Here is a 12,652-nt window from a genome sequence, read left to right as displayed (position 1 = left end):
TAATCTTTTAGATACTGTGGTTTACTGTGACGATAAATGCCTTGCAACAACCCTATGTAGAAAACCAGTTGATCAAAATAGTTCTCTGTATTACAAGAGCTATGACTTTATGTCATTTTTTTTGATAATCTCCCATTCAGCAGTTTTTATAGGATTCGCCAGAATTGTTCCAACAAGGCTGATTATTTTCATCATGCTGACATCTTATCCAAACGACTTTTGATAAAGGATATCCTAAATAACTAACAAGACGCTCATTAAACAGAATTTGGTTTCAGCCACACGGATTTCTCCTGTGAGGAAATTCCTCTTTTTGCATGTTCACCCCTACATTTTTGGACTGACGCTGCTGGTTTTTCAACTCTTTGAGAATGCCCTGAGGTCTGTTAACTAGAGTTCAGTGCCAGTATTTTGACCCCTTACAAAGAATATGTTGATTGGCTATATCCGGTTGGCAAGTGCTGACGTACATATAAGCCCCCTAGTATATGGCACCCTCACAAAGGCCCTGGGCCACAGACAGGTTTCAGCCCAACTGTGGAGACATGTGAATGACTCCAAGGTTTAGGAACAAAGGCAGTTGCTGCAGAACAAGGTGTGACCTACTCTCCCTGAGAGGCCACTCACGTATTAGTCCAAAAGGCGAGCTTCAGAGGGGAAGCCACCTTTGAAGGGCAAATGGTGATAAGACTCCCAAGAAATTGCCTTTTGTTTTTGTAGACAAGACAGGGACAGAGACGGAAATCCAGTGGCCAAACCCATTTTCCCATGGGCCTGTAGCCCTCAGGTAGCCACACCTCTAGAGTGGGCTAGCAAGCTCCCGACGACCGAAGAGGGGTGCCGACAACTTGAGAGTGGCTAGAATAGTGCACTCAAATATAGTCACATGCCATACATTACAGGAAACACATCACCAGAAGGGAGGGTACCTAGCAGCCGATTGGCTAGTTGACCGCATGATCCCCTCAGGGCACTTTCCTGGGATAAATATAACACCCCTGGCACCCTGCCCCTCAGATCACATTGGATTTGAAGATAGGACTGCCCAGCTTCCCTGGAAAGTGCACAAAGAGAGTTCTTAGCTTTTGGCCTTAGGACAAATTGATTCACAACCCTAGATGAAAACAGTCACTTTAAGGGTCATTTGGCTGATTTCCTGGTACCTGCTCCAGAGATAGAATAGCTACAGATGCCCAAACCAACAAGTTGGTAGCCACCGCAGATGTTTTGCCGCTACCTGCTCCCAGGAGTCCAAAGTGATCTACCCTTGACGGCCAAAAGTTGCTCCTGAGCCTTCTGGACCCGGGAGTGCCATCAAAGCTCAGATTCTTCACCCTAGAAGGACAGTAGCCCCACCAAAGAATTTCTCCCCAACTGTGGTGTAAAGAGACCTGTGGCACAGCATTGGCTGACCAACTACTGTCTCGAAGAGAGCTTTGTGGGACCCTGACCTCTTTGACCAAAGTGACCCCACATCACCCTTGGAGCAAGGACTCACCACAAATGCACACCTGTCAGGCGCACAGTAACCGGAGTATCTTTGGGCATCTTTTCATCCTGTATCCTCAGCATCAGGACTACTCTAATAAAGTCTATAGGGGTTGTCCTGTAAAGTTTAGAACTCGACTAAAAAATGCTATGATGGAGCTCTATGGGGCCAGAGAGGCTACTTTGGATAGTTACCCTGAGACTTACTCCCCTTTGGCAACCGTTATTTAAGTTATGTATGCATTATCTTTGTTTGCTTTAAGATTGTTTTTTGTACTGTTTTGTTCTGTTTTGAAAATGCTGGAAGTGGTCCCCTTATATTACTGTGGACAGTCTTTTGACATAACAATATATACATTTGTTTTTATTGTTATTTTGTGGTTATTTATATGGTTTCTCTTACAGTCACAACATTGCCCTAATATCCACTACTGCATCTTACTTTGTGAATGTTCTCAGTGTTTGTAGCATTTTATCTTACATGTATTTGGATTGCTTAATGAATTCCTTAATCACATACATTGAAAGAAATTACTATGATCATCTAATTCATTTTTTGATCATGTGTATATAAAGTAATTACTGAATGTGTCGCACAATATTATTGCAGTGGTCTAACCTCCTATGTTATATGGACATACCTCTTCCCTCCTGGGATTCAATATACCACTGCACTCTAAAGCAGCGGACAGAGCAGGACCACAGTATTATGGTAACGTTTAGGTAATAAAGCTCATGAGTTTAGGACATCAATGAATAATGCCAGTTGAAATAATGAATCAAGGGATTCCCTTGTTTGTGTGCCCCACTTTGTCATATATATGTAGCATGACTTATTATATAGCATCAGATTCGGTTGATGAAAGTTCAAAAGTATGTATATAAAGTGACAATGCTTTCTTTCTCTTTTTTATGGTCTCTTGCTCTAATATAAAACTTGAATGTAAATTTTATTTCTTTGCAGACTTGGGTTGGGAATAAAAGAAGAAAAATGAATAACAAAGTTACTGGGGATTCTGAAGGATCTACACAAGGGACTGTTTCCAGTGCTGCCACTTGGCCTCCAGAAGTAGTGGTTAGAAATGTGCCTGCTGTTTCTCGATCACAAAGCCAGCAGCCTCCTCAGACATCTTCTAACAGTGATGTGATCTTGACAGGGGTCTACAGTCCGAATCACTCTTCCACCAGACATGGCTCTACCCAGCTGACGAGTACTCCAGTGACAGAAATGCATAAAAATGCTGTTTTAAGGCCGATTGGAAGGAATGAAACGGAATTTCAAAAGCAGCACATGAACATACAAAGACAAACATCTTTTTCTAAAAATGCCTTGCTTTTACATGACGAAAAACCTGTTTTGTCGAGACATTCAAGTGTTCAAAATCCAGCAAACTCCATGTACTCTAAGAAACACTATGGTAGTCCTTTGGGACAGTCAATGGAAATGGTTGTACCTCAAAAGTCAGCAGTTTGGCCCAGACACTTTAAAAGTGAGCCTGTTAGTCACAGGTCTTACCGACCTGAAAATATGAACTCAAGCCTTGGATCACATAATCAATCGGGTCTGAGGGGCAGCGTGAGGGATACTGCCACACACAATCTGGAAATTCGAGAAGTGTTTTCATTAGCAGCTACCGATCATTCCCAGAGATCCTATGGCGAAAGAACTGTCCTGAAGCCTCGTTCATCAGAAGGCAATTGCTTATCTATTGCAATGGAAACAGGAGACCTAGATGATGAATATGCAAGAGAGGAGGAGCTGGCATCCCTGGGAGCACAAACACAATGTTATTTTAATGAATATGGTAATTCTCCTCGAATAGAACACAAACACAACCCTTCTTTGCCAGGAAGAACTTTAAGCTCTAATGCACAATTGGGGAAAGGACGTGAAGTACCAGAAAAAATTATGTATCCTAATCGGGACTATCACTTGTCTTCTGGTGCCTCATATCAAATGAAAAACACTATGTACAACAGTTCCAATATTTCAAAGAGTAACTTTTCTCCTCAATATGCAGCATCAAATCAACAGAGGTTGTCTCAGAACCAAAACAATTACCAGGTAATTTGCTATTTTATTTAATAAATTGTTCTCTTTCAGTGTTGAATGAGTGAATTGCAAAGTAAACTTGTTAAGTACACATGGCACTACAAGTAGTTAATAGAGATCAAAATGTGTATGCAGGTGTAACGATAACCAGTATATTTCATGAGAGTCTTTGGGTTCCAGCTATGGAAATGTATCCGTTTGCTATCCAGCTGATTTACATGTACCATGTTTTCACTGAATCTTTTTCATCCAAGTTCAAGAAGAAAATCAACCATATTTCTTTTTTTCTGAGTGGTAGGTTTTACATTGTACCCATCATTTTCGTAACTGCATTCAGTGTCATCATGTTAAATCAGAATCACACTTCGGGCGAATTACTTTGTTACATTAAAGGCACCTTTTCTCCTGGAATGTGTATAATTTTATTTTTACAATTACAGGCAGGGTGTCGAAGTTCTAAAAATTTCTTCTTGTCCAGATGATAAAATGCTACTGAAATGTGCTTGTCCTGTCAAGAAATTCACTTGGGACACCTATTCTGTGAATGAGTTTGATAGGCTGGCACAGGCACATGATGCTAAAATAATACATACCTTTTTTAATGTAAAAATACTCTGAGGGAGTTTGAGATATGCTGGTTGCCTTCCTTGTGACACTGGTGTACTCTGGGAGCATTTGAGTATCCATTTTCAAATCCATTACTCTAATGAGCTTGATCTCAAAGTGCAAGTGAACTTCTAAGAGTGAGCAGGATTTGGTCCTTTAGAAGACAGTTTACATACAGACTGTAGGACCTTGCCCTTTTTACAGGGTCATCCCCATACATTTTGCCTTCCTCCAAGTTTTTCTGACCCTCTTTTGTTGGCCTTTGGACTCTTTATCACAGTTGATCAGTGCTAAAGTGTATGTGCTGTCTCTTTTAAGCTTAGTATGATTGGCTTACACCTGTTTGGCACATTCTATTTACCTATAAGTCCCTTGTACAATGGTATCCCGTATACCAAAGGCCTGTACATAAAATGCTACTAGTGGGCCTGCAATGCAGCTTGCGCCACCCACAGAAGTAGCCTTTCAAACTGCAGGACCTGTATATGCAGTTTACTGCCAGATTGGCTTAGCATCAAAAATGACTTGCCAAACATGGAACTCCCTTTTACTACATATGGGTGACCCCTAAGGTAGGCCCTAGATAGCCCCATGGGCAGGGTGCTGTGTAGGTAAAAGGTAGGACGTGCCTTTGTGTGGCCTGCCCTAGTGGTGTCAAACAGCCTATTTGGTTTCTCACTGCTGTGAGTGCTGCCCCTCTCATAGGTTTGCATTAAGAATTCCCTTATATATGTCTAAGTGGTAACATCTGATCTATGAGGAGTAGTGTGGGCATGTTTAGTATGTTTGGGATGGTAGTAAGAAATCCTGCTTATTGGTGTTGGTAGATTTTTTTATTACTATTGTGGAAATGCCACTTTTAGAAAGTGGGCATTTCACTGTGCTTATGACTCTTGTGCTTTGCAGCCTGACTCCAATCCATGTCTGGGGTAGAGTGACAGCTGGGCTTTGCGCATACTTTCCAGACAGCCATCACAAGGGGAGGGTGGAGGTGTCGTAACACACGGAGAGAGTGAGGGAGCGGAAAATGGTTAGGAGGAACTCAACCGTACTAGGCTCCCTATGTATGTATCCAGAAATAACACAAAGAAGTATGGGGTTCACTAATAAATCAAAGTGCGTGAGTAAGGGGCATGCTTATGCTCCCCGCTGCTCGAAGTCCTTACTAGAAAAAGGAGGTCAGTGTGACGCTCTGGAGTGTTGAAAAAACAGGGGGAATTTCCTTTTACGGACTAGGTAGTCTCACACACTATATAGTGTCATGCTTCATCATTTGACCACCTAGTCCCACCCAGGTAGGGCAATGCCACCTGGGCGGATTCAACCTCACTGTTAAAAGAACAGGAGGAAGTGTGTAAATTAATTCTTGGTCTGGAAAAAGTTGGGATCCAGCTAACCTAGGGAAAATAAAAACACCTAACCAGTCACCAGTGCAAAGTTACAATTTAATAATGGTGTCTGTTTGGTGTGGTTAAAAACAAAAAGTGGGACACCTCTGTGAGAACAAGGACTCACAGGGTCACCTATCTAAAATTCGGTTGCCAACATGTTTCTTCCATTAATAATGAGCCAAAGAAGGTCTCAGGGCATTCATCAGGGCCTCGGATCCCTAAGACTCACACTGGAGTGAAAGAGCCTACTACAAAATAATGGAGAGTGAAAATAATAAGATAATGGGCCTACCTTATCCAAGGAATTACCTTTAGGAGGCCTAAGGAATGTAAAACAGAGAGGCAATTAAAACAAAGGTGAAACACAACACTGCACAGCAAACCACACAAACACGTGACAAGAAGAAAATTACTCATGCACAGTATATAAGTGGAAGACAATTCTACCACTAACAACGAGGAGGAATTCTTACCCTATCCCTAGAGACTACTAGCCTTTCGTATCCAGGAGGGGGAGTGTCCCCTTATAGTCAAACACTAAGGATGAAAACAAGTAGCAAAGATAAGGAGAAGACACAAGATAGGGTAGCCCACATCTATGCCTGCGCCTATCAATGAAAGCCAGAGCGGAGGAAGGTGCCCTAATCGGCACCAGTACTGTCCTCAGAAGTGGGTAGGTGGTGGAGTGTAGAAAGATCTTTACAGATCATGGTTCAATAAAAGAGAGAGCATCTCTAATAAACAAATAATGAGTAATGAATAACTCGCGCCAGCCAAAACGAACAGTGCATAGAGATATAAATTGCACATGAACCCAGACATAATCTTATCTGTGCTGCGTGTGGTCCGAAGAGTCACTCACTACATCAAAGGGGGCGCTTACTGTTTGCCTATACCGTCCTCTCCCTCGACCGCTTGGTGGAATGGCCCAGGGAGAGCCGGTCTTTTATTAAGGGCGCGTTGGAAATCCTTCATCACCGCCGCAGGCCTGAGTTCCAGGTGTGGGCCATAAGTGCCTAATCACCGCTGCGAGCCGTGTTGCACTGCTGGAGCTCCGGGGTTGCTGGGAAAAGTAGTTCCTAGCGGCCGCGCGGAGCCTCAGAGTGGAAAGAGAGCGAAAAGGGGGGGAAGCAAGGAGAGGAGAAGAGGTCCAAAGTAGAAAGTAGCGAGAGGGAAGGGGGAGGAAAGGAGAGATGAGAAAGGGAAGAGAGGAAAGGAAGAGAAAGTAATAGGGCGAAATAAAGCAGAGATAACGCTCAATGAAAAGAGGGGAGAAAAGAAGGAGAAGACAAATTGGCACAACAAGGGGGAACAAGGAGGAAACAAAGTGGGTGGAGAGGGGGAGGGGGTGTAACAGGATTACATCTGCATACTGAATGGTTTTCCTGGGCTGGGAGTTTGGGTGGTGGGGTACATTTACATTTGAATAGACCTGCCTCTCACACAAATGGCTTTTTTTTGTACCCCCTACTGATGTTTGGCGCCATGGCTGGTGTTGAGAGGAGGTGTTGTGCACTTCTAAAGTTCCTTTGAAGTGCCCCCTAGATCATAGACATTTTGAGCATAAGTACAGGGGTAGTAGCCCCATGTTTTTAGAGCAGTTTTGGAGCTGGGACTGAACCTCTGTCTGAAGGACTGCATAAAAGGACTCATCTGGACTGCTGTACTGTGTGCCCTGTTGCCAGCCTGTTCCCTGACTCTGGACTACACAGGCACTGCTGGACTGACAGGAGGAGCTTCCATTAAGGGTATTATTGTTCTGACCGCCCTGTACACCGCTGCCTGCCTCGTGTTCTCTTCAGTGTTTTCCCAGGGGCCAGCTTGGGATGACTGTGGTGCATTAGCTGCCCCTGGTCCTGCAATCATAACTTCTGTGAAAGTGCTATTTGTTGGTACTGGTGCTGCATTGGTGTAGCGCATGGTGAGCAAATTTATTTTTCCCCCTGGTTTGTATGGCTGGTGTAGGAAGGGTACTTCATTTGGGGCCGATCAGGAGTGCGGCGTTCTCTAGAGTGGTTAACCCTCTTCACCAGGCAGTTTCCCCTGCTTCCCCCAGTGCCAAGGGTAGCCGTGGCATCAAGACCAGCTTCCATACCTGAGGCAGGTCGGTCCTCTGATGACTTGCTCCTGCCGCCCCGCTGGTGTACACAGCATGTTGAGCTGCGCTCGTTTGGCAGGACAAGTGCAGCAGCCAAGTCCTCCCTGGCGTTCTGTCCAGCTGGCGCCATTTAGGCAGAATGATCGTGAGCCAGCAAGCCACCAAGGAGGAAGGTGGCATGTTTGAACGCAGCTGCGCTGCATACTCGCAGCGGCTTCACCTGTCTTCCCTGCATGTGAGGGTAACCATTGGGGTCCCCCCACAGACTTCGGCAGAGGCTGGGTGCCATCCTGCCCCACCCCCCTTTTCCCCTGGGAAGCGCACCTTGAGGGGCACCAGGAGCATTGTTATGTAGTGGGGCGAGACCTCCCAGTTGGCCCATGCCTTTCCGCACTCAGAGTGTGAGATATTTGAGATTACTGTACCTTGTGTGGTAGGTTCACAGACGCCCTTGCAGCCTACAATTGTTCTTTTGGAAACAATGTGGTAGTTGATGTTCGATGCAAGCCAGACACCAACCTGGTGTTACTTTTTAACTACTGGGCCCATACCTGGGATTTGGATCATGGTGATCCTGTATAAGCTCAATACTGACATTATTGTGGCGCATGTGTTTTTGGTAATACTTGGGGTTGCCTGGTGATTAACATGTATACAACTTACCTGCTGCGTTTCATGCCCTGATGTTTTGATGTATGACAGTTTGATGCTCGTATAACCTAGGTAATAAGCACTGACTCAGACTTTGCATAGTGCGCACAGTATCTATGAATACTGTTGTTTTGGTGTTTGTGATATATATACTATACTTTAAACGCTTTACCCCTTGCCTCTGGGATAAGCCTGACCGCTCTGTGCCAAGCTACCGGGGTTGAGCACAGGTTATCTTTGGTCTGTAGTTTACTCACCCTGACTAGAGTGGTGGATCCCACCGGCCTCAGATGTATAACCTAGCCAACCAGAAACCCTATTTCTAACATAGACTATTATAGTGGATGCATTTATCTAGTGCCTGATGAGAAAACTGGCATATACATTACAGTGTCTGCAGCTCTTGCTGTCGCCCTTAAGATGATGTCTGCAGCATGTGCATTTACCTGTAGTTTTCTGACTGGGATTAGAACCTGTAATCTGAAGGGGAAACTCGTATCTTTACACTTGGTCATTAACCCAGTGTATTATCCTACCAAATGTCAACCAGTAACCGGCACGTTACACATGACTCTGTATAGGCATGTACCGTGTGGCATCTACATTTGAACGTACAATATAACATAAAGGTTGTTTGTGCGCCTTTTGAATATTTTAATTATTTCCTTCTCTGTCTAGACACTTTGGTTCGCCATGACTCTTTGTGGGGGAATCACACAAGGGTCTTCCTTCATTTCTTTGAACGTCCCTATGCTATATTTTACTGATAACTTTTTATTATGTTCTGTATTCTTACACCTCATTTTTACAGTCTTTCTTGACCGCACAGCTGTTTCCAGACAATTATGTATGCATCACTGGAGAGAGGCTTTGGCTCTGCGCACTTATTGGGAGCCAGGTGTACATATTTTGATTGGACAGAAGTTGTGTACTTCCTCGGAAACATGCATGCTATCCATGCAGCTGTGATCATTTTTTTTTTAATCCAGCTGCATGAGCTTTAACTTCCAGGGACACACACAGGACATTGCAAACCTATTAGTGTCTTAGATAATTAGTTAATTCATTATGTTTGTCTCTGGCAGAAGCACAGACAGGAGGAGGGCAGTCAGTAATCAGGATGGATTTTTAGGTCTGGTTTGACAGTGAAACTGTCACCTCACCATTAAGCTACATCTATAATACTCTACATTGTTTTGCTTCCTCGCATATAAATATCAATTCCCATGCTGTCTACTGTTAATGCCTCACATTACCATACAGCATTCCTTTAACACAGGTCTATCATCAGGGAGTACGAACTTCTCACTCCTGACAGCTTAGATATCAGAAACTTCAATGGTCGTGTAGCCCTGTTATTGTACTTAAATGACGTTGGCTTGATTTTCTTGTTAGCGTTGTAACAGTTTAGTGGTGCTGCCTTCTCTTCTGTTGAGAAACCTCTGAGAGATTTCCCATTTTTATAGAAATTGATTTTGATTATGTGGTTTGTCCCAGTATTCAGCAGCCTTCTTGTTTATGAGGCAGGCTTGTTAGAAATGGGGAAAATGTTTTTGTTTATGACAAGCCCGCCAGGGAAAGGGAGGCATGCACTTGTGCTGCTCTTCTTTCTATTTTCTTTTCTTTACCTTCCCTCATGTTGGAGTCCCTCTTATTTATTAGAGATAGGATCTAGATGGGAGCCTTCATGCCTGGTTGTTTCAGGACTGAGGCTAGTTGAAGACAACAAGAGCTGACTGATCTGCTTGGCCTCTTCAGATGTTGGCTGCATGTTGCCTCTTTGTCGTGACTGTATGGTAGTAAGGGGAAGTGCTGTGTTTAAGGCGCAGTGGACATGTTTTTTTCCCAGGCTAAGCTACCAGTTGTGGTATGCTTATTGTCGTGTTAGAACCACAATGTTTTTCTGCAGATTATTTTCGCCTGTTCTTTAATGGTTGTTTTCTTGTGAAGGCTGTACAGCATCCATTTTAGGACATCCTCATTCCTCACTCCTCATCCCTACTTCTCATCCATCATCCCTACTTCTCATCCATCATCCCTACTTGTCTTCCATCATCCCTACTTCTCATCCATCATATATTATCCCTACTTCTCATCCATCATATATTATCCCTACTTCTCATCCATCATCCTTACTTCTCTTCCATCATCCCTACTTCTCATCCCTGCGTCTCATCCCTGCTTCTTACCCATCATCCCTACTTCTGATCCATCATCCCTGCTTCTCTTCCATCATCCCTATTTGTCTTCCATCATCCCTACTTCTCATCCATCATATATCATCCCTACTTCTCGTCCATCACTCCTACTTCTCATCCATTATCCCTGCTTCTCTTCCATCATCCCTACTTCTCATCCATCATCCCTGCTTCTCATCCATCATCCCTACTCCTCATCCCTCATCCCTGTTTCTCATCCATCATACATCATCCCTACTTCTCACTTCTCATCCATCATCCCTACTTCTCATCCATCATCCCTACTTCTCATCCATCATCCCTGCGTCTCATCCATCATCCCTACTTCTCATCCATCATCCCTACTCCTCATCCCTGTTTCTCATCCCTACTTCTCATCCCTCATCCCTGCTTCTCATCCGTCATCCCTACTCCTCATCCCTGCTTCTCATCCATCATCCATCATCCCTACTTCTCATCCATCATCCCTACTTCTCATCCATCATCCCTGCTTCTCTTCCATCATCCCTACTCCTCATCCGTGCTTCTCATCCCTACTTCTCTTCCATCATCCCTACTTCTCATCCCTGCTTCTCATCCCTCATCCCTGCTTCTCATCCCTACTTCTCATCCATCATTCCTACTTCTCATGCATCAGCCATCATCCCTGCTCCTCATCCATCATCCCTACTCCTCATTCCTCATCCCTCAGTCATACCAACACATTTTCAGTTTTGTGAAACACACCTTCACACTGATTGGTTAGGAACAGCCAATCAAAGTTATGAGAGAGACCTGCATTCTTACAGCTCTGCTGGTTTGGGAAATACAAGGAGCCCACAGCTTGGACCATAAATCAGCTCTTGGAGAAAGGGTTATACAGTTCATCTACAGTTCATCCAAAATCTTTCTGGTTTCAGAAAAGAAAAAAAACAGCTCTCAGAGATCAAAGCAGCCTCAGATGTAAACATGTTATTTGTTACAAATAAAAAGCAGGCTCAGATTCAAACATTTTATTTGTTACATATAAACATGAAACCAGAAAAGGTTTGGATGAACTGGATTGCACTGTCACCAGAGTTGATTTTAAACATTTTGTTTCTACATATGAAACTGAAACCAGAAAGGTTTTCTGTTGAACTGTAGATGACCTATATAACCCTTTCTCCAAGAGCTGATTTATGGCCCAGGCTGTGCACTCCTTGTATTTCCCAAACCAGCAGAGCTTTCTGCAGAGGCCTGTGCAAACAGAAAAACACTGAGTTAAATAAAATGAAATATTGTGCAGCCTTGAATTCACTGGAAACAAACACACAGTTGCATTTCCTCTCATCCCTCTTCACCCACCATGTGCAATGAGGAGGCTGTTTTTCATTGCAATAGAATGCAGCTCTCTCTGATAACTCTGATTGGCTGTTCCCAACCAATCAGTGTGAAGGTGTGTTTCACAAAACTCAAAATGTGTTGGTATGACTGAGGTATGAGGAATGAGGAGTAGGGATGATGGATGAGGAGTAGGGATGATGGCTGAGGCATGAGAAGTAGGAATGATGGAAGATGGAGGAGAAGTAGGGATGAGAAGCAGGGATGAGGGATGAGAAGCAGGGATGATGGAAGAGAAGTAGGGATGATGGAAGAGAAGTAGGGATGAGAAGCAGGGATTAGGAGTAGGGATAATGGATGAGAAGCAGGGATGATGGATGAGAAGTAGGAATGATGGATGAGAAGTAGGGATGATGGATGAGAAGTAGGGATGATGGATGAGAAACAGGGATGAGAAGCAAGGATGAGAAGTAGGGATGATGGAAGAGAAGTAGGGATGATGGAAGAGAAGCAGGGATGATGGAGGAAAAGTAGGGATGATGGATGAGAAGCAGGGATGAGAAGTAGGGATGATGGATGAGAAGTAGGGATGATGGATGAGAAGTAGGGATGATGGAAGAGAAGCAGGGATGATGGAAGAGAAGCAGGGATGATGGATGAGAAATAGGGATGATGGATGAGAAGCAGGGATGAGACGCAGGGATGAGAAGTAGGGATGATGGAAGAGAAGTAGGGATGATGGAAGAGAAGCAAGGATGATGGATGAGAAGTAGGGATGATGGATGAGAAGTAGGGATGATGGAAGAGAAGCAGGGATGATGGATGAGAAGTAGGGATGATGGAAGAGAAGCAGGGATGATGGATG

The 12,652-nt window shown here is 44.0% G+C and overlaps 1 protein-coding gene across 2 annotated transcripts in view; it reads left to right on the top strand.

Moving 5' to 3' along the window:
• HDX (highly divergent homeobox) overlaps window positions 1-12,652 on the top strand; it is a 307,184-nt gene that overhangs the window by 115,042 nt on the left and 179,490 nt on the right. For both annotated transcript variants that reach the window (XM_069212603.1, XM_069212610.1), the window contains one exon: window positions 2,453-3,553. In XM_069212603.1, coding sequence (XP_069068704.1) covers window positions 2,453-3,553 — 1,101 coding nt within the window. The remainder of the gene's footprint in view (window positions 1-2,452; window positions 3,554-12,652) is intronic.

The sequence above is a fragment of the Pleurodeles waltl genome, chromosome 2_1, assembly GCF_031143425.1.
Source record: "Pleurodeles waltl isolate 20211129_DDA chromosome 2_1, aPleWal1.hap1.20221129, whole genome shotgun sequence".
Classification (NCBI taxonomy): domain Eukaryota; kingdom Metazoa; phylum Chordata; class Amphibia; order Caudata; family Salamandridae; genus Pleurodeles; species Pleurodeles waltl.
Note: the sequence above shows the minus strand (reverse complement) of the source record. Positions and strands in the feature narration are given on the sequence as shown.